At 43.3% G+C, this 22,076-nt stretch overlaps 1 protein-coding gene across 4 annotated transcripts in view; it reads left to right on the top strand.

Moving 5' to 3' along the window:
• Positions 1-14,601, top strand: part of RAB3C (RAB3C, member RAS oncogene family) — a 117,123-nt gene extending 102,522 nt beyond the window's left edge. For all 4 annotated transcript variants that reach the window (XM_081213188.1, XM_081213187.1, XM_081213186.1 and 1 more), the window contains exons 4-5: positions 8,779-8,903; positions 14,397-14,601. In XM_081213188.1, coding sequence (XP_081069314.1) covers positions 8,779-8,903; positions 14,397-14,584 — 313 coding nt within the window. In that variant the 3' untranslated portion in view covers positions 14,585-14,601. The remainder of the gene's footprint in view (positions 1-8,778; positions 8,904-14,396) is intronic.
• Positions 14,602-22,076: the final 7,475 nt, after the last annotated feature.

Genomic DNA, 22,076 nt, shown 5'->3' with positions numbered 1-22,076 from the left:
GCCCAGTGGCTGCATTCTCCCATGTGCATCCTTCCAGGGTCCAAATTGTGCGCCAGTTGTGGGTAAGGACGGGTGCAAAAGTGGCCAGAGCAATGGATGTGAATTGTACCCACGTACAGTAGGTTACATTCCAACCATGTGACCTTCTCCATACGGACACACCTCTCCACCCTCCTTCCAGGGAAGCAAAAGGCGTTATTGGAGGTCAAGGCCACATTGCCGCCAGACAAAAAACACTCAAGGAGGGTTTCTAATTTATCTATTTCCGGAACAAGTACAGTGGTACCTCAGGTTAAAGATGCTTCAGGTTACAGACTCCGCTAACCCAGAAATAGTACCTCGGGTTAAGAACTTTGCTTCAGGATGAGAACAGAAATCGCGCAGCAGCGGCGCGGCGGCAGTGGGAGGCCCCATTAGCTAAAGTGGTGCTTCAGATTAAGAACAGTTTCAGGTTAAGAACGGACCTCCAGAACGAATTAAGTTCTTAACCTGAGGTACCACTGTATGCATGCTAGCTGGTTGCTGTAACAGTTAAAACCATTTTTTTTCCTGTCTAGGAGCATAATCCAAAATTGGGATGGCCACTTGCTTGCTGCATTTCAAGGTTTATACCTGCTTAAAGAGGCAGTTGTGTGTGGCAGGGTTGTTTGTAGAGCTTGACATTGCCTCTGCAGTGAAAAATGTTGATTGCCACAAATAAAAAAAAGCCCTCCCCTTTTAACCCAAAAAATGGATGTACTTGGGTTTTCGGGGGGGGGGAACAACTTGTAATCTGTCCTTGCCAGCAGCTACCTCTTTTTTCATGTCCTGTTGTTCTTCTTCCCCACACCTGCCTTTATCTAAGGAAAGAGTGATCAGATGGCTTACTACCTGCAAATTTGTAGCTGTTTCTACAGCGTCCATCCTCACTCCACAGTTCACATGAGAAACAACTTGACATGTCTTGCATGATTCATGGGACTGGGAAGTGGCTAGAAGTCCCACTTAAAGGATGGCATTTTAGAATGGAATAGGGTGAATCATTAGGAGTTAGCAGCAATGGCAGGAAGCGGCACTCTAGTTAATTGCCTGCTCCTGCCTTGATCTAGCACACCGAGAGTACAGCGTGTTCCCAGAAATGTGTGGAGTAGACGAGGATGCATGAACCTGCCGCCACCCACAAGAACATGGTCTGTAGGGGGACTTTAGCTAGAGTGCATGTGATTTGCGAGATAGTTCATCTCTTAAACAGCAAAATCCAGATGCTTAAATGCATCCCTTTAGAATATATTGGCCTATAGATATATCTATACACAAACTCACACACGCACACAGATCTGTTCTCCATAAAATGTACTCTCAGATTCTCAACAGATCTGTTAATGGGAGAGTGTGTTCATCTGGCAAGAGTTCTGTATCTGACTTAGTATAAACATGACTAATCTGAAACAGGAGCAGCCTTGATTTAATTTCCTTGGAACATCATGCTGGGGGCGGGGGTGGGGGGAGCACAGACAGACAGAAATTGGCAGTTTCCAAAGGAAAAGAGAAAAGGGAAAGACATGGACTCAAGTTTACCACAACAGCAATGGAGATTGATTTTGATTTTAGATGTTCTCCTCTTAGTGTAGAGCATTTGCACTTTAGAGTCATAAGGAAGGCAGGGAGAAATAAACAGTTCAGAGGATATAGAGGTATCAGGTGTGCACACACCATACATTTAAAGCACACGCTTCCCCCGCCCAATAATCCCAGTAACTGTAGTATGTAAAGGGTGCTGGGAATATTTGCTCTGTGTGAGTAAACTCCCTGGATTTATTTTATTTATAGAATTTATATGCCGGCCTATACCCACAGGTCTCAGGGCGGTTCACAGAATAAAATCAAAACATAAAACCAGAAAATGCATAATCAAAATAAAAACCCAATAAGCCACCCACCCCCTTTGGAGGAAGCAGTGTTCTTTAAATGCATGGTGTGTACACAGACATTGTTGATACAGAGAGAACAGAAAGATATTGTGAGGTTAGTGTTGGGTTTAATTTTCTCATTATCTTTGAGGACGTTTGCAGCTAGTCGAATCCGGAGATTTTGATGCACTTTTTAAAATTGTAATTTTAGAACTCACAGTGGTTGAGAGCATTGTAGTAATGGTTTTTGTGAGCTCATAGGAATACAGCTTCCAGCAGCCAAAAACTTCACTTCTGGGAATGCTCTCCCCATTTTAGGATGATGTTCATAGATTCAGATGGAACTTTCTAGGCTTCTCTACTTGGCAAACGGCCAATTTTAATGTTAAGGAGATCCGGTTTGGGTTTGATGGGTTCCAGTGCACCACAGTCTGCAGCTGTTCCAGTCCCGGTTTTACACAAAGCTCAGGGGACTAGGCCCTGAAGCAGCTGAGGACTGTAGATGTTCGGTGGACTTTTGTCATGACTAATGTGTGTTTGTTCTAAAGTGTTTTGGTCATCATTTTTCATGTAACTCTTGCACCATTCTTCTTGGCTACATCCTGGGAAAGCCAGCTGCATTCCTTTGGGGAAGGGCCACACCTCCGTGGTAGAGCAACTGTTTTGGGGGCAGAAGGTCCCAGGTTCAAGCCCTGGCATCTCCCTAGCCTGAAGCCATGGAAAGCTGCTGCCAATCAGTGTAGACAGCACTGAGCTAGATGGGCCAGTGGGCTGTGATTTGAAAGAAGGCAGTTCCCTATGTTTTTCATTTGGAACCGCCACTTCTCTTTTAACATTTTCCTATTGGGGGTGGGGTGGGATGAGAAATACGAATCTTGATGGTTTTTTCTTTAGTTGAAGCATTTTTACCTCACACTCCAGCCAAACATGTTTTACAAGATGATGAGACATGGGTGGCTCTGTAGTCTAAACCACTGAGCCTCTTGGGCTTACCGATTGGAAGGTCAGTGGTTCGAATCCCCACGACGGAGTGAGCTCCCATTGCTCTGTCTCAACTTCTGCCAACCTAGCAGTTCAAAAGCATGCCAGTGCAAGTAGATAAATTGGTATCGCTGCGGCAGGAAGGTAAACGGTGTTTCCGTGCGCTGCTCTGGTTTCCGTCACGGTGTCCCATTGTGCCAGAAGCGGTTTAGTCATGCTGTCCACATGACCCGGAAAGCTGTCTGTGGACAAACGCCAGCTCCCTTGGCCTGAAAGTGAGATGAGCGCCACAACCCCATAGTCGCCTTTGACTGGACTTACCCTTCCAGGGTCCTTTACCTTTTTTTTCAGTAGTAAGACAGTCTCTGCCCTCAGGTTTGTAATCTAGAAAAGGTGGCATGAGAAAGGTGGGAATAATGGGAGTGAAGGCAGAAAAAAGAAAACTCAGGCACTTAGTTACATAGTACATATTCCTTCTGCATGACCACATGGAATAGAAACAGTTTAAGGAGAGGAAAAGAAGAAAGTTGCTGGCGTCTCAGTTGATAGAGCAGCCTTGATTCCCTTCTCACCCTCTGCTGCACTCTGATGGAATGGCTGCTGACTGGTCAGGGAGAGGAAAAGCCAATGAAGTGGCCCTGCTTCCCTTACTTACTTACTTACTTACTTACTTACTTACTTACTTATGAAAGTATTTCTATACCATCATAGATGGTATAGAAATCAGGGCAGTGTACAATGTGAAAACACAGATCACCATCTTAAAAAAATAAAGATACAGATCATCATTCAGGCTACTAATTGTAAAAATAAAAATTAAATGTTTACAGTTTTAAAGTGGTATCTGGGTTTTTTGACAACGCAATCCCCTTTGGTCTAGTCCAGTGTTTTCCAAGCTTGGGTCTTCCGCTGTTTTCGAACTACAGTTCCCATTATCCCTGACCGCTGGTCCTGCTAACTAGGGATGATGGGAGTTGTAGGTCGGAAACAGCTGGACCCAAGTTTGGGAAACACTGGTCTAGTGTGATCTTTGGCAGATTATGAGTCTGTCTAGAAACAACTTCTCTCTTGCCAGAGCAAGCCGATAAGGGTAAAGGGCTTCACTTGCCCCCTGTTGGTGGTCTGATTATGTTCTGACATACAATTTTTAGACCATTCCAGGTGGTCATTCAAAAAGACTGTGTAACTAAGAATTGGTGCCTGAGTTTTCTTTTTTTCCTGCAAGGGGGATCAACCTTAGAGAGACGAAAGCTGTGAAAAGGCAGAGCTGTTGTTCTCAGCAGATTGATGACAGCACTCTGCCTGACCTGCCCTCGGTCAATAGAATCCTGCCCTGTAAATCTTGCAGAAGGTGGAAGCACAGAACAATGCAGGCTTCCATTTCCCTTCTCGGCAGCCATCTTGGAGGGCTGTGGAACACCTTCTCTACATATTGTTCAGCTCCTGCATGCTGCACTCCAGTTAGTACCGGCTATATCTGCAGCAATATAATCTTCAGACAGCCTCAGCCTCCTGTTTAAGTCTTTGTGGTTCAACTGTGCGGAAGCCAGGGATGCCCTTTCCAGGATAAAATGCTTTAATACTTCGGTTGAGAGTCTCTCTTTCTCATTGGCAGAGAGAAGGTAGGGAGGGCAATGGAATTTGAAACAAACAAACATTTCTTGGGAAAGAATTAGGGTGATTTGATCAATGGCACCTGCATCGAAACACCAATGCCTCCTGCAAAGATGGGAGGATATTTGAGAAGTCCCAACTCATCCTCACTGACGACAGTTGTCACATAAGGAATTTGAGACTTGCCTGAAGACGTCATCAACCCACAGGGAAGGAAGCTTTCCTATGCTAACTCAGATTTATCGAGTAAGTGAAAGACATCTTTGTCATTGGGGAAACATCCGTTCAAATGCTCTTCCTCCGATTTACACAGAGAAAGTTGATCTGCAAGCTTTTCTCTCAGTGTTAAGCCCTATTCATTTGTGTCCCTCACCCCATGGTTTTAAGCTGAGAAGAAAAAAACCTGTGTGAAAGCTGGCTGTTACAGAGAAATTGCTGAAGTCTCAAGGGGAGAAGCAGGCAAAGTCACCCACAGTTGTACTGAGAAGCCAACTCCCTTCAGGTTTCTCTCCTACACCTGGCAGTAGCCATTCCGTCTGGCTAAAGGAGAGGGAGAGAAGGGAAGCGTTCTTGATCCCTCAACTGTCATCGAGCAACATCTCGCTGTGATCATCTGAAGGAACACTGTTAGTTGCTCCACATGTTTCAGAGGCCACAATGCCCTAGAAGTCGGGCATTTGGTTGTCGCTAGTCCCATGCTGTGGAACACTTTTCCAGCTGAGATTGGGCAGGCATCCTTGCTTTTGACTTCCTGGTGTCTTCCAGAGATGTTTTCTTTTTCCCGTTCTTTTAAAAGTTTTATTTTATTTTATTTATGCTTTTCAAGTTTATACATTTCATTAGTCTTACAATCAATTTAACATTCCAAAAATTTGACTTCCTTCCCCCTCTTTCTGCGGTTCCTTAAATTTATTTTTTAAAATATCTTCTGCATATCCAAATTTATTTAGTTTGCTCAATTTATTATCTAATTTAAATATATACTCTTATAAAACTGCAGGTTATTACAATAATCCTGCTAATGTTTTAATCTGTTTGCAATTTATCTGTAAATATTCAATAAACCATTTTTCTTTTATAAAAAGTTTATCTTGATTTCTTTTTCTTCCGGTAAGTTCCACCATTTCTTCATATTCCATAAGTTTTTGTGTCAATTCTTCCTTTGCTGGGACTTCTGCTTCTTTCCACCTTTGGGCAGGTAGCATTCTTGCTGGTGTAGTAGCATACATAAATAAATTTCTATACAATTGCATGGACAGGCGAAGTCCCCCCAACCCCAGGCAACCCCCGAGCAGAATAATGACTCATGACAACGTGTTATGGGATTAAAATTGGCCACAACTTTATTAAGTTTCAGATGTAGGAAGACCTTGGCTCAGGCACTGGGCATTTATCCTTCCCAGTCCCCAGCTGGGGATCTGGGAGACATCAGGGTTATCCAGAATGTGTGGGGATCGGGCTGGCTCTAGAGAACCATATTTTTTGCTCTATAAGACGCACCAGACCACAAGACGAACCTAGTTTTTGGAGGAGGAAAACAAGAAAAAAAAATTCTGAATCTCAGAAGCCAGAACAGCAAGAGGGATCGCTGCGCAGTGAAAGCAGCAACCCCTCTTGCTGTTCTGGCTTCTGGGATAGCTGTGCAGCCTGCATTCACTCCATAAGACGCACACACATTTCCCCTTACTTTTTAGGAGGGAATAAGTGAGTCTTATAGAGAAGAAATACGGTATGTTCAAGCAGAGAGCCTGCCCCCCATTTCGCCGCCATCGCAGGGGAGAGCAATGACAACCTCTCGGTGTGTGGCCAATGCCTCTCCCCTCAAAACCCCTTTAATGGGGAACCCTGGGCTCACCGTCGCAAGGGGTGTGTGGGTCACCGCTTACCCCCCCCCATTTAGGAAGATAGACTAAAGGATTCCGCCTAAGGCCTGAAACCACCAAAGTTGTGATGTTTTGCTACAGGAAAGGCAAAACCTGCCAATGCAGGAAAATTCCTTTCCAGCCCTTCAACAGCGATCCTGACGTAGCAGCACCTACGTACCTGTGGAGAAGAGGTTAACTTGCAAAAGAAGACTTAACTGAGGGAGGGCAGGGTGGGAAAAGCTCTGAAGCCAACTGACGCTTTGCAGGTAAGATTCACCTTCTGTTGTGTGGGCAGGGCAGTCCCTCCCCTTACCTGGCCGATCCCATGAGAACACCTCCCCAGGCGGGATTGGGTGATTGGCTGAGGTAGGCGGAGACCTCCAGGTATCCAGCCTGGGGAGGATGAAGCCAGCCCGAACTACCAGGAGTCACACTGGGACCCGGGGGGGCTGTGTGCAACCCCACAAAAGGCGCCCCCCCATTTGATGTGGGGAGCGGTCATTTAGGTAATTCTGTCCCTATAATTCCCAAAAGAAAAGCTTCTGGGGTTGTTGTTTTTATAAAAGCTATATCATTGTATATCATTTCTGGAGATGTTTGTTTGTTTGTTTGTTTGCTTGTTATTTTTCTGTACTGATCCTTCCAAGGATCACAAGGCAGTTTACAACTGAGAAGAGATTGGTGTGACGACTCATTGTGCCATGTCACTTTTTCTGCCCTGTTTTCTGCGTTAATCTGCAAATACCGCAATCAGCACCACAAATCTTATTGAAATACAAATGTTATTTCTCCTCAAAATATGTGTGTTAAAATGTATTTTTTAATTTTCATTTTATTTTTTCACCAAGAACTGTGTCGGAACATTCAGGAAGAGCAAAAGCCATTGGGTAACTAACAGATCAGTTCTAGGCATGTTTACTTGGAAGAAAGTCCCATTGCATCCTTTAAGGTTTATTCCCTGATGAGTGTGTATAGGATTGCATCTTACATTTCAATCCACACATTAATCCCGAAGATACAGATCAGGTCATTCTTACTGGAAGTTGCAAAGATTTAATTTCTCAACGATCCCTTCTTAAAAGCTGGGGATGAGAAGCAAAGATATTTGATGTATAATGTATCTGAAGAAGTGTGCATGCACACGAAAGCTCATACCAAGAACTAACTTAGTTGGTCTTTAAGGTGCTACTGGAAGGAATTTTTTTATTTTGATGTATAATGATTTTGGCTAACATTGTAGTAACATAACTTTAATAAAATTGTAATTTTTAAAAGGTTGGGAAGGGGAATTAGAATGCATGTATCTCCCTAAGACTATATGTGAGACACAGAAGAACTTTGATAACAGAAGCATTTTTCTTATTGCAAAGTAACCATTTCCCTATGTGTATGGCTATTAGGTAGAAAAATCATACTTCTTCCTCTAGCTGTTTTACAGGTTTTAAAACAGCTTCCATTTGTTAATGAAATATAGTTATGTCAATTGGCCCTGACTAACAGCTGATCAAAAAATGAAATCTTTTTGAGTCGCTAATGGGTTGGCACGGTAAGAAGTCTGAGTTACTGCCATTTGCAAGGTTGCCATGGTAACTGGTGCATCTTTTATGAAAGCCGTTTATCATATTCTGATAAACTACACATTCCTAAAGAACTCAGCATGCTTCCCTCTGCTCCCCTCCCCGCAAAAAAACCCACATCTCTGTGACCCTGGACTTCAAAAGCACTGGCACTTTCTTCCCTTCCCTTTAATATTAATGTAATTCCCGTCTCTGTGTCTTATCTTAGGGCTTAGCCACACTTACCTTTTGCTCTGCTTTTTCCAGGCAGAGGCCTGCACTTTAATGCTCCATGTCCGAGCACTTTTAATTTATTTTTTATTTTGCCCTGAGCTTTCCCTGCTCTTTAAAGCTGAATCGGAGCAAATGTCAATTCGGGTTTCCCGTGGATTAGTGTTTGCTCTGATTGAGCTCGAAAGAGCAGGTTTTCATGGAGAAAGCTCCGGAGCAACAGACTTGAAGCTTTAAATCGTGGAGCGTCCCTGGAAAGAGCAGAGGAAAGGTACGTGTGGATAAGCCTTTAGTCATGTGACCGTGCTGGAGCGCAACCTGCATGAAGCAGACATTTTAGCGGCTGCTTTTGTAAAGAAGAAAAATGGGGAGTGCAATCTGATATCCGGTTGAATGCACAAATAGCAATGCGAAGCCAAAAATATTCCTTCATGATCCACATTACTGTATAAATTGGTTGCTGTAATAGAAATCCCTTGACTGAATTAAAAGAACAAACACCCAACCCAACACTGCTGTTTAATTATATGCAAAAACCTGCTCTCTTGAGGCAAGCCAACTCATACTGCCTACAGGTAGTGCCAGTCTAATTACCTTGTTCTTTTGACTGATCTCTCTCTCTTTCTCTCTCTCTCTCCTAAGGTCAACCCAAATAAAAACTTATTCCTGGGATAATGCCCAGGTTATTTTGGTTGGTAATAAATGCGACATGGAAGAAGAACGGGTAATCTCCACCGACAGAGGGAAACATTTAGCAGAACAACTTGGTAAGAAGAGAATTTATATACAAAAAAAAGAATTTGAGCTCCAGCTGCCCTGTACATTTAAAGCAGTTGTCTGACCACTTGAAATCGTCATGGTTTCCCTTAAAGAATCCAGGGAGCTGTGGTTTGTTAAGGATGCTGAGAGTTCTTGAGAGACCACCATTCCTCTCACAGAGCTGCAGAGAGGGACTGGTTATTAAGCCACTGTGGGAATTACAGCTCTTTGAGGGGAGCAGGGGTTTCCTAACAACTCTCAGCACCCTTAACAAAGTGCACTTCCCAGAATTCTTTGGAGGAAGCTATGATGGTTTAAAGTGGCATGGCACTTATTTAAATGTAGAGTTTCAGAAGGGGCCTTTGTTGTTTGTTGTGGTCCATTCCATCTGTTTGCGTGCCACAGGAACTTCTGACAGGGGCTTGCGCATATTGACTGCCCATCACTCTCCCAGTTGCTCAGCACAAAAGGGAGTATAGTGGTACCTCGGGTTATATATGCTTCAGGTTACATACACTTCAGGTTACAGACTCCCCTAACCGAGAAATAGTACCTCTGGTTAAGAACTTTGCTTCAGGATGAGAATAGAAATCGTGCAGCAGCAGCAGCAGGAGGCCCCATTAGCTAAAGTGGTGCTTCAGGTTAAGAACAGACCTCCAGAACGAATTAAGTTCTTAACCCGAGGTACCAATGCATAGTGTGAAATGAGAAACATGCTCAACTGGCAAGGCAGATTCTCCTTTCTCAAGTGGTTTCTCCAGCAAATGCAGTTAGTAGCCAGTAGGGATGAGCGAATCTATCAGTTTTGCTTTTTCTCAGTTTTGAATTTCTTTCCCCATTTTAAATTCAGTTTGCAACAATTCTGCATCTGTTTGCAAAGTTGTTGCTTCTGTTTTTTTGAGTTGTCCCATAAGAACACAAGAAGAGTCTGCTGGACCAGACTGCCGGCCCATGTTGTCCAGCATCCTCTTTGTACGGAGACCAACCAGATGCAAACAGGGCCAAACACAAGAGCGCTCTCCCCTCCAGCAGTTTCCAGATACTGTTGTGGCTTAGTACCCAATGATAGTCTTATCCTCCATGAATTTGCCCAATCCTCTCAGAAATTCATCGGCATCCTGGCACACAGTACTCCTAATATACAGTGGTGCCTCGCAAGACGAAAAGAATCCGTTCTGTGATTCTCTTCGTCTAGCGGTTTTTTCGTCTTGCGAAGCAAGCCCATTGACGGATTACCGGATTAGCGCTATTAGCGGCTTTTAGAGGCTTATCTGCTGATCGGATCAGCTGATAAGCGGCTTAGCGGCTTAGAAAAAGGGCGGAGGGGAAAAAACCAGCAGGAACTCGCAAGACATTGTCGTCTTGCGAAGCAAGCCAATAGGAAATTCGTTTTGCGAAGCACCTCCAAAACGGAAAACTCTTTCGTCTAACGAGTTTTCCGTCTTGCGAGGCATTCGTCTTGCGGGGCACCACTGTAGTCATGTTTGAATGCAATTCCCCCTAATATAATCCATTTTGGGGGCTGTTATTTTCAGGAATATATGTATTTTTATGCACACTTTTGCCTAACGTACACATTTTTGAACACATGGTTTGGTTGGAGAATTGCATCGCAAAATTTGAAGGAGTGTGGTTTTTTAAAAAAGTGTTTGGATTCGCATATTGCTTCAGGAAGTGCAAATTAGGTAGAGTCACATAAAAATGCAAACCAAACTGAATTTCTTCCCCGATTCCTAGTAGCAGGCAGGGAGATTCCACCTTTATTTCTTAACGAACCTACAGTGGAAATGTAGTTTCTGATAAACACAGGAAATAAAACATAACTGGAGAAAAAGGCTAACTCGGGTTTCTACCTACTTTTCATATCGCCAGCTGCTGTCTCAACTCCTTCACACCCACTAATCTTAGTTTGATTGGGGAGTTTTATGATTCTGTGCTCTGCATCTCTTCCTCTAAGAGCTTAATTGCACATTGACTGGCTTAAGACATAATGTTAAATGACGAGCCTTGGGATCATCCATTCCCCCCCCCCTCCTCTTTCTTCCTCCATCATGGACCTAAAGAGGAGATAGAAAGAGCAGGTGAAGAAATGGTTAAGCACCCTTGAAAACTGCCCTTTTCCTGAAGCTGTGTTTCCTTATTAAAAGCAGCCCTCAGCATTTTAATACACACACGTATGCGCATAGCATCTTGTTAAGCCCTAAAAGAACGTCAGAAGTGACTGTTTCCTGAGTCTTTGCTATTTCTGTGAGCAGGACTAGGGGAGTGGGCATGGATGCCGAGCCCTTTTCTTCTCCAGTAAACCAAGGAAACAACCATGAGCAGAGGATTAGAAAACGAGACGGCAAAATCTCTTGGGCAACCTGGGGGGAAAACGCCGCGTAGCTGGGAAAGACAGCTCTGCGAAATAACTAATTAAAGAAGTTGGGTTGGAAATCCGTTCAGAGCATTTGCAGGTTCTGCTTTCTATAAGTGGCTCTTTCTTTTTTATCAGAGCTATCAACAGTACTTCAACAGCATATTAAGAGGTGTCCCTGTTGCGAATCTACGGTAGCTCTAGCCAAATGGTAGTTATAGAACGGGGCAGAGAGAGCCTGTTCCATTCATCAAAAAGCCTGCAGCTTAAATAAATCCTCTTGCATCTTGGGATTCACACTGCATTTTTCCTTCTTTTCTTTTTTTTGCATGCCCCTATGAAGTTTTTTTTTTTAAATAATAAATGTGCCAATGCAACAAATTTGTGTTTGAAAACTTATATGCAGGCACACTTGGGTTGTCTGCATGCAGAGTTTTAATTTTTTGAGAACTGAATAGGCACAGATGTGTTTGGATCCTTTCTTCCTGCCTATTAAAAAATGTCCAGGTTGCTGTGTGTTTTATAATTTACACTTAGGGCCTTTGTAAGTCAATTGGAGTGGATCATAACCCACAAAGACCATTTTCATATGTGGCATCAGTGCCTTTTAGCTTCCTTCTCTCTCTCTCTCTCTCTCTCTCTCTCTCTCTCTCTCTCTCATCAGCTTTGTGCGAAACTGGGAATGCAGGACAAAACATGGAAGGGATCCATTTTAAAATAGAAGATTAATTTAAGCCAATAAAATATGTTGTACGTTTGCATTATAGAATATACAAAAAGGCAGTTGAAGCCACAGGTGTAAAAATGCCCTGAGTTTACATAGAAACCATGCTCACCATTATCAGCACAGTTACTTCTTATGCCCAAATCAAATCAGTTGCAAATTTTGGCTGGTGTAGCTTCACAGACAGTAGCTGTTTACTCTGTGTCAAACAGAACCCCATATAATAATCTTCAAAGCTTGGAAAATCCATACTGTAATTATTATTTTTTTACACCAAATGTTTGAGCCCCTTTCCCAGTGGAGCAAGCACTCCCAAACACCTGTGTTAATAGCCAGTATAATCACAGCCCCCAAAGGATTCTGTTTCTAGTAGTTTAGACACATTTCCATTAAGTGGCTATCTGGGGGGAAATTGATGCATATAGACTTATCCAGGCTTCCTGTCTAGCCTTCAAAGATATCCAGTTAACATGGCTGGAAAGAAAATAGGCCAGAAGTCTGATGATTTTGTTATGATGATGATTATTGAAATATTTCTGTTTCCACTATGTAAAAACATCCCAAAAAGCTTATTAAGGCAATACCTTTGTTAGGAAGACCAAAATGTCACAAACAACAGTGGGGTGCTGTTTTCATCATATTCAGCTTCTGAGTCTCCTTGGGAAGGAATATCAGTTCTCTGTTCTCTAATAGTGTCATAAGAACATAATAAGTGCCTGTTGGATCAGGCCAATGGCCCAACTTGTCTTGTCAGATGTCCGTAGCACTAGGATGGGGCACTGGTACCCTCCAGATGATGTTGGAGTCCAACTTTCATCCCTGACTAGCATGGCCCAGTGGTCAAGGATGATGGGAGCAGCAGTCCAGTAACATCTAAAGGGACTTCTGCATACCTGTCCTCTGCTGGCCACTATTAGAAACAGAATGAGGACCAGATGAGCTCTGTGGTCTGAGTTAGCATTTACAAGTCTTCTGTTCTTAATAAGCAGACATCGTCCCTCTTGGCTACAATGCAAAAACACAGCACCTTGCCTCCAGCTTCCTTGTTTTGTTTTTGTTAAATTAAACTTACTTATTGCATACACGCAATACACAATATATATGTCCAAAATAATACTAGTATATTGTTACATAAGTCCACACTTTTAGCTTTCCAGACCTTCCTCCTCTACGTTTCTTTCTCTGTCTTGCTCAAACAGCACTTCCTGTTTTTCCTTTAGAAAAAGATTACACCTACATCATCACCCTTAGCTAGGAAGGGAAAAGATATGCTACCTATCCCTTCCCACCCCAGTTCTGGTGGGCTTCAAATTTCTGGGAAATGCCTGCCATGTCATGGCTGTTGGCTCCCATTAAGAGACATTTGTCTGGCCCTGAGCCATTAGGCCAGGGATCAGCAACCTAAGGCCCATGGGCCACAAGCGGCCCACGGGGGTCGTTTAGCCAGCCCACAAGCTGCCCCTGAATTGAGCCGCCCGCTCAGCGAGTCCCCGCGCGCTGCGCTAAACTGGCGCAGCGCAGGGACTCACTTCCACAGCGCCAGAAATCGCATCTGCACAGACGCTGAAAACAGCGGGCGGGCGATCCAGCCGACAGAGGGATCTCCACTGGAGTGAACCGGCCCAGGCAAGGTAAACCTTGCTGACCCCTCCATTAGGCAGTAATCTGTTTTAACAAAAGGCACAAGCAGGCTAACGTCCCTAACAGATGGAGATGAATACCTTGGCCATCTGGATCATCACGCAAAGGGCTGAGCCCTTGTGTGGTCTCCTAGAACAGTCACTCTTCTCTCTTTCCTGTGCAATGGTGGCGCAGAAGCATTTGCACTAGGATTAGTCCAGTTTAAACTTAAGCCCTAAATTCATACTGCAGCCATGGAGAATCCGTGGTTAACCAAATCTTGTTAGACCAGAGCTCCCATCATGGGCTAATGGGCGTTAGAGTCATGAGAAGATAAGAAGCTGCCTTATACCAAGTCAGGCCTTTGGGCCATCTAACTCAGTACCATTGAAACTGATTGGCTGCGGCTCTCCAGGGTTTCAGGCAAGAGTCTTTCCCAGTCCTACACGAAGACACCTTTTTGTATGCTAAGCATGTACTCTATCGCTGAGCTATCACTCTATCCCCTAAAGCAAGGCCAGCAATCTTTCACCCATCTAGATGTTCTTGGACTCCCAACTCCCATCAGCCCCAGAGAGCATGGCCACTTGCCAAGGATGATGGGAGTTGGGGGGGGGGTCCTACAACATCTGAAGGGCTGAAGGTTCCTCACCCCTGTCCTCCTGAGCCCAGTTGCTCCTTTGCTTGTCTTTGCATCTACCCCAAAGCGCCGTCTAGTCAGTGCCTGAAGAAGGTAAATATAATGTTGAATGGTTGCAAATGCTGTTTCTGAATGATTGCAAGTCTGTCTGTTTCTACCAGGTTTTGAATTCTTTGAAACAAGTGCCAAGGACAACGTCAACGTCAAGCAGACCTTTGAACGGCTTGTGGATATCATCTGCGACAAAATGTCAGAAAGTCTGGAGGCAGATCCTGCCATTGCTGCCGGGAAACAGAACACAAGACTAAAGGACAGCCCTCCTCCACAGCAACCCAACTGTGGCTGTTAATAGAGTCATTGTCGACAGAGGCGGCTCCAGCGTGTTCTTTTGCCAATAGAGTATTTACATAGGGTCTATATGCCTTTATTTATAACGTCTTACCGGTTCATTTTGGGGAAAATATATCTTCTTTAACGCCCACTGCTGGTACAGTATGTGCATAGAGTTGCTTTGCGAAACAGATCGCAAATGTGTAAGGACAGGGCCCTCCGATTTCTCAGCATTTGGCCTCTGCACGTAGATGACTGTTCGTCTGCGCTCTTTATGTTCACCTTTATGCCCGTTCCACCTTTAGCTGGTGCTGTGACCTCAGGTCCACATTTTGTCTGGATTTTTCTCTTCCTTCATCCCATTTCCGGTTAATGCTATTGACTCTTCTAGGTTGATGATCCAGCAAGTCAGAAATAGGACTCCCGCTCCTTGGCACTCCAAATCAATACTAGCACTGCAGAAAGGTAGCAATCTAATCACGCCAGCACAGCTGTACCTTCCAGGTAACTTGCCAGTCTGCATTCTCCAGAGAGGTCCATGCTTCAAGGTGGCTGGGGCCCATTAGCAAAACCGCAGGTGTCCTGCTAACCAGCGACAGGGATGGAGAATTTAGATCTCCCAGATCAGGGCTACCTGCCTCTCAGACACCCTTCATTGGGAAGGGCGTCCTACATTCAAAACCAAGACACAACAGTTCCCTGGCTTTCAGCCATAGGCCTTGCAGAGTCTGATTGTTTACCAAATATTTCTGGGTTTTTGGTTTTCCTTCATTCGAGCATTGCTTATCTTGAGGGATACTTGTCCAAACTTCAGACCATATTCACGCAAACTTTAATTTCAGTTTAATAATAATAATAATAATAATAAAACCACTGTAAATTCTTAACAGTTTCACTATCGGTCACACTCAGTGGGCAGTTAAAAATGAGGAAGGGACTGGCTGTTTTTTTAAAGTGGAGCAACGCACTTCAATTGTTTATGGTGTAAGCAGCCAAGGTGTAGGATTTGTCCTTCCCAGGATATCTCAGTGCACCACAGACAATACAGTTACTTGCACTACAGAAAGTAGAGCCAAAAATAACTCCCACTACAACTAACACACTTTTGATACGGACACAGATGGAAGTTCCAAGGATTCAGAGCTTTGAATATAGATAGATACATTAGTGAAGTCATTGGAGGCCAATGGAAAGAAATTTATTCTTCTCTAATTGTCAAAAGCATGTACAAGAAATGAGTGAAGAAACATTACATAATGAAGAAGGCATAGCAAGAGTAATTGGGTTGCAGGCCTGTTCTCAGTTCTACATGCATGGGAACGCTGATATCCAAAGTGCATTACTCTTGCTGTCCTTATTGGATGTACTAAACTCCTGATAGTAACACCAGTGAAAATATATAAATTTTGATCAAGTTATTCTTAGCCAAAATTTAGTGGCACCCTGATCCTCAATATAGACAAGTTGGAAGAGACCTCAAAGGTCATCTGGCCCACCCCCCAGTGGTGCAGGAGTCCCACTACAGCACCCCCAAAAGGTTGACTTCCAGTGCTTCAGTTGCATATGCATAGCTCTATCTTCACAGGAGTTTCCTCCTCCTCCTGGACAGAATGGGAACCCTGTAGGTGCTCAGTGAAGCTTCCCATTACATGTGCCAGGCATTCTACTACATATATACATGAAAAGGGTGCCCTTTCACCCATGGGTGTCTGTATGATGCCGTGAAGATCTGCATAGCTTTGTAGGTACCCTTTGCATGGAACAGCAGCTCTCTGAAATCACTGAGGCTAGTTTATACATGTGTACTCTACACTGGCTGACGGTCGGACCAGGCGATGACTTGCATGAATGAATGGGACATTGCAGATTTATCCCTTCATCAACTCAAGTAGAATATTTTTCAACGGAAGCAGCTTACACCTGCAGATGAAGATCAAGAAATCAAGTGATCTGCATGCATATATGAACCAGCCTTACCGTTTTATGAAACACATTTCGGTTTGTTTTTTTTAAGTGCCAGGTTATTCTAGAAACTCCGTTTTTGAAGAATTGAACCTCTGATTACTACAAAGGATGGTTAAATGTGAATGTTATTCTATACCTGGCATGGGCCACACATGTTCTCATGTGGTCTTTTGGTGCAATTTCATACAGCAACCCTTGACCGAAATTTCATAAGTCTTCTTAGAGTGATCAGTTCCGTCCTCTGGCAAGAAGAGCAATCTTTCTGTCCACAAGCAGCTCGCTAGATTGAGTGGGAGAGAGACAGAGAGAAGAGAGTGTCAGAAGGGGGAGAGAAAGGAGTGGTAGAAAGAGAAAAGGTGTGACTCCACCTATTTTAGCTCTGGCCCCACCCACACTTATTTTAGCCCCACCCACTTCCAGCATGTGACCCTTAACAGATTCACCTTGGCAGAATGAAGGGTTCCCCACCCCTGTTATATACCATCAGATAATTTTTTTCTTCTTTCTTTGCTATGAAACTTTTATTTCTCCTCTCCAGTGCCACTCTCATTAATAACAGGGAGAATTGCCCATGAGGACAGATCTGGGTCATTACTTCTGAAAGACATCTTGCCCCAGACTTTCTAGCTGATGATGACCTTCTTATAGCTTTTCACAAAAAAGTCAGAATTTGATGGTGTTTCTGGAAGCCCCACAGGAAAATATAGCTACATTAATTTTTAAAAGAAGAACTTCTACGGTTTCAGGAAACAAACCATGCAAATTGATTATAAACTCTCAGAAAGACTGTGAAAAATAAGCAAGCAGCATGTCAAGTGTTTTAGCCACTGTATTTCCCCACATAGAGATATTTGTTTCTCAGTAAATTCCCTCTCTGATAATTGGAGGCAATTTCTCACCTCTTCACCCTGCAGTATTCCATCTCGACTGCTCTAGTTGGGTCACAGCAACAAAGTTCTTCTAATTATCAGAGAAGTATAAAATGTTCATAGCTCTTATTTGCATCATCTTTTAATACCAGGTAGATGTTTTGCAGCAGGGTTGCGGCAGAAATGATGGAAGGAAGAAGGGTGAAAGGTGGGTGTCTAGAGAATTGTTAAAAGGCACCCCTGACCACAGGGTTACTGCGTTTCACTGTAATTACCACATAGGGAAGCTAAGGCCTCACTCCAACTGTGAGCCATAATTATTTTATTTTCCTTCACAAAATTTATATACCGCTTGACTGGTAAAACCTCTAAGCAGCTGAAAGAAATATTAAAGTTATCAGTAAAAAGCAGTTTAAAACATTATAGAAACAATTAAAATTAATAGTGAAAGAAGCGAAAAGATAATAACACCTGCGTGTCTAGATAGGCTCACCTAAAGAAAAATGTTTTAGATAGGTGTTGAAATGTACTCCTAAGACACCTTTTCAGATGTGTGGGAGCTGAGGAGAGCAAAAATAAGCTAAAACCTACGCTTGGATAAAATTGGGGTGCCAGAGTTCACCATGAACGCCTCCCATGTTCTCTTAGAATGGCAATGGCTCCCACCTGAGAGGTGCTGGAGCTGAGCTCTAGTGAGCTCCGGCTGGGGGGGGGGAGGCCTGGTTATAATGCACAAAACGGAACATATTTTAAGAGCTTTTGTGGCACTCATCTCCCCACACCCAAATGCCTCACAATATAAATGAGCTAGCAGCACACACACACAAACACAAAGGTTTAATTTTGTTCCTTTATTTTTGCTGAATTAACCCCCCCCCCCATAAAAGTTGCCAATTTGCAGAGGAGGATATGAGGCAGTCAGTCTTTTCTTGTCACCAACCAAAAAAAACAAAACAGGGCAGAGGTGGGGAACAGCAAAAAAAGAAAAGCGTTGAAGTCAATATATACCGCCAGGCAAAAAGAATTTGATAGAAATCCAATCAAGGAAATTCTGGGTTGTATCTTAACGACATCCCATCAGCTCAATGACTTCTGTTTGTGCAGTGGGACTCCCTGTTCTCTTGTCTTCCTGCTCCTCACCCACAAGGATATTTTGGGGGGTTCCCCAACCCTCTAGAGCCGATGGGGGGTGCAGAGGTGCACAAGGAGAGGGAAATGAATTCCCATTGCACAGGTGGAAGTCCTTCTTCTAACTTGACAACTTCACTGGATATAACTGCTCCTCTTAGGTGGGGGAGGGAAGCATTTTGATGCAAAAAACATAGAAGAAAAATACTGAAGAAATTCTAGCATCCCTTTAGTGTGCAAGTTCAATTAATGCACATGTTCAAATAAGAGAGGTTTGTTTATTGTAGGGCTGCCATATGTCCGGGTTTTCACAGACATGTCTGGAAATCAGACTCTGCAAATGGCTTCCGGGTGGGTTTTTGCCGAATTGGCAAAATGTCCAGGAATACCTGGACATATGGCAAATAGGGTGTTTAAAAAATGCTTCAAAAATCCTTGTAAAAGCCTAAACCCCCCCCCCCAATTAGGCAATCCTAATTTATTGCACTGTTTTATTATTCTGGGTTATTGCTTGTTACCAATGTAAACTTTATTCTCTGCTATTCTTGAATGAATAAAAATACTTTCTAGAGGCTAGCCTGATTCCTGACAGCCCAGCTGAACTGTAACCACACGGATATTTTTGAATTTATTTTATTTTTTCCCTTTATAGCCCACCCTCTGAAGGTGGCATACATGGGTCTCCCCATCCTCACTGATTCCCCATGACAACCCTCTGAGGTAGGTTAGGCTGAGAGGCAGTGACAGACCCAAGGTCACTCAGTGAGCTTCATGGCCGAGTGGAGACTTGAACCCTGGTCTCCCAGGTCCTAGTCTGACACTTTAACCACTACATCTCACCATATACAAAAATAGCCGGACTGCTAGTTGAACAACTCCTTGCATGGGTGAATTGCCTTCTTGCTCAAGCAGTTATTTCCTTTGCACATGGGCAAAATATTTCTAATGAAGTTTTGCATATTGGCAACTGGAACGCAGAGGCATGAGCTGAGTTTTACAATGCCTGCAAGCGCATACAAGCAATGGAGCAGCAAGCTTGTGTTTCAATTTGTGTATAACAACCTGCTCTACAATACAGCAAATGTGCCTATCCCTTTTATGCCATTAATTCAAAATGGCATTCCCCACCCTCGCTTATTTTCAAATCTGGTTGTTTTGTGTCTGAGATATGAAATAGCTGGCCTGTCCTTTCTGTCGAAATGGCTTTTTTCCCTTCTCTCTCAGCTGCAAATATATGTGACTGTTACTGGAACCATTTGTTCCTTTGTGCTTATACTCAGGGCTTTCCCAAGCGATCAGCTGATAATGCAACGGAGGTACAGTTGTTCAATGTCTTGTGCAGGATGCAGACATTTTTACTCATGAAAGCGTTTCAGATATCGTATTTTCCCAGCACTCAGAGCAATATATTGTTGCTGGTGAAATAAAAGATGCCTCCCCCAGCTAGAAAGACTGTTTCCTTTTGGAGTGCTTCTGTTTGAGTGTCACCAACTCCAATTGGCTAGAGCAGGCATAGGCAAACTTGGCCCTCGAGACATTTTTGGGACTACAATTCCCATCATCCCTGACCACTGGTCCTGTTAGCCAGGGATGATGGGAGTTGTAGTCCCAAAACATCTGGAGGGCCGAGTTTGCCTATGCCTGGGCTAGAGAATGTGACGCCACAAATGACAGCAACAGCGTTGTCCTGTTGCCCCATTTGGTCACCCTGACATGAATGCTCAACTTTGAGAGAGGAAGTATAGCTGTCTTAAGCTCAAACTCTCCCACTCTCCCGTTCAGAATTTGCTTTGAGACTCATGGGGGTCATTGACAGGCTTAATTGACTAGGGAATTCTTTGGCCTGTGCAACAAATCAGTTTCATCTCTTCTTGATAGACCCTCTTTGCAGTTTGAGCATTCCTCTCCAGTTTGTGCTGGAGTATATCATCCCGTCATTAAACAAAAAACAAAAAACCATAACCCTGGACTGTCCATATTTATTCTCCTCCATTCTATACGTATTGGTCATTGCACTATTGCTGGTGAACTGGAATAAGCCCTTAGTATATTGCATAGAGAAACGACCTGAGCAGCTCACTCTGTGTGGCCTTTCCAGAGCTTGAGTCTGAAGGATTATAGAGTTTCTTCCCAGTCAGCTCAGCTCTGCTATGTCCAGCTGTACTGCCTGCACCTTATTTATTTTAAGAATGAAGTGCTATTTAATGGTGCACTATGTTCATTGGAGTTTGATCCTAATGTGTGGAATTGTCGGAATGTTGTGTTTTCTAGTAGACTTAACAGTGGTGCAAGATTTATGTCTGTTGGTAGCAGTTTTGTCAGCCACAGACAGTTGCTAGAGCTAGTTTTCAATGAGCATGTTTTGTGATGACACCGTGTAAATGGGGGTCTTGTTGAATAGGGGGTCCTTTTTCCTGAGGGTACTGATGCACATCCACTTTTCCTGAATCAAAACACTGTAACTGTTCCTTCCATGGCAAAGTTTGCATATATTCCACCCAGATTATGTTGGAGAAATCTGCAGTTAATACTGGATTGTGAAGATGCTTGTTTGTTTGTTTGTTTGTTTGTTTGTTTGTTTGTTTGTTTGTTTCCCACAGAAGCCTGTGCCATCCTTATTCATTTTGTCAAGCCAGTACAGTTATGAGTGACAGGAAATGAAGGGTCTTCTTAAGGGAAGTGATTCCCTGAGATACGGTCAGATTGTCATACATGTTTTTTTATGTTAGAAAGTCCAAAAAGCGTATCTCAGGTAGCTTTGAGGCATCATTCAAAGTATAGATCGTTTTCTTTAACAAACTACCAGTTGGTCTACATAAATACACAGTTTAGAGTGGACCAAGTACCTTTGGACTAACTCTTCTGGGAATCAGAAAAGTTATGACAGAGCTGGATTCATAGCAGAATCCCCATAACTACCGCAGACCAATCCTTGCTAATTTACGCCTGTCAGATAATTAGGTCAATTTCAGGATTTTCTGTTTCTTTCATACCCAACTAGAACTTGGTTCTGTTGAGCATCCCACTGACAAATTCAAAATACAAGTCAGCTTTAATATTTATAAATTATTTTTCTTCACAAGTCAGGTATATAGTGTGGTGGTGGTGTTGTCGTTTTTTGTTGTTTTTTTAAGTCTCTGTTAACACTTATTCTATCAAACTTCTTAATAAGTCACTTGACCAAATCAATCAATCAATCAATACTCTGGTTTCTCTTCAGATCGTGTAAATCTTTCGCCTTACTTGACCAAATATCTCTTGCACGTCTCATGCCAACTCATTCCATACACTGGTTTAGCCACGACAAAATCTAAATCATTTACAATCCTTTTCCTTATATCTCTCCCCCCATCCTCATACCCCACTTTGTGGGATTTGCCAAGAAATTCACCTTATCGCTAGGAAGTGCCTGTGGTAAGTTCACAAGCTATAGAGCTCATATTTAGTTTTGCAGTGGAACAGATGGACACAGCCCCCTGGCATTTTAAGGGGGAGAGAACACACCCAGACCTCCCAGCTATTCTACATCCCTCCCTGAACATAGGAAAG

Source organism: Podarcis bocagei (genome assembly GCF_964188305.1).
Source record: "Podarcis bocagei genome assembly, chromosome: 11".
NCBI classification, from domain to species: Eukaryota; Metazoa; Chordata; class Lepidosauria; order Squamata; family Lacertidae; genus Podarcis; species Podarcis bocagei.
Note: the sequence above shows the minus strand (reverse complement) of the source record. Positions and strands in the feature narration are given on the sequence as shown.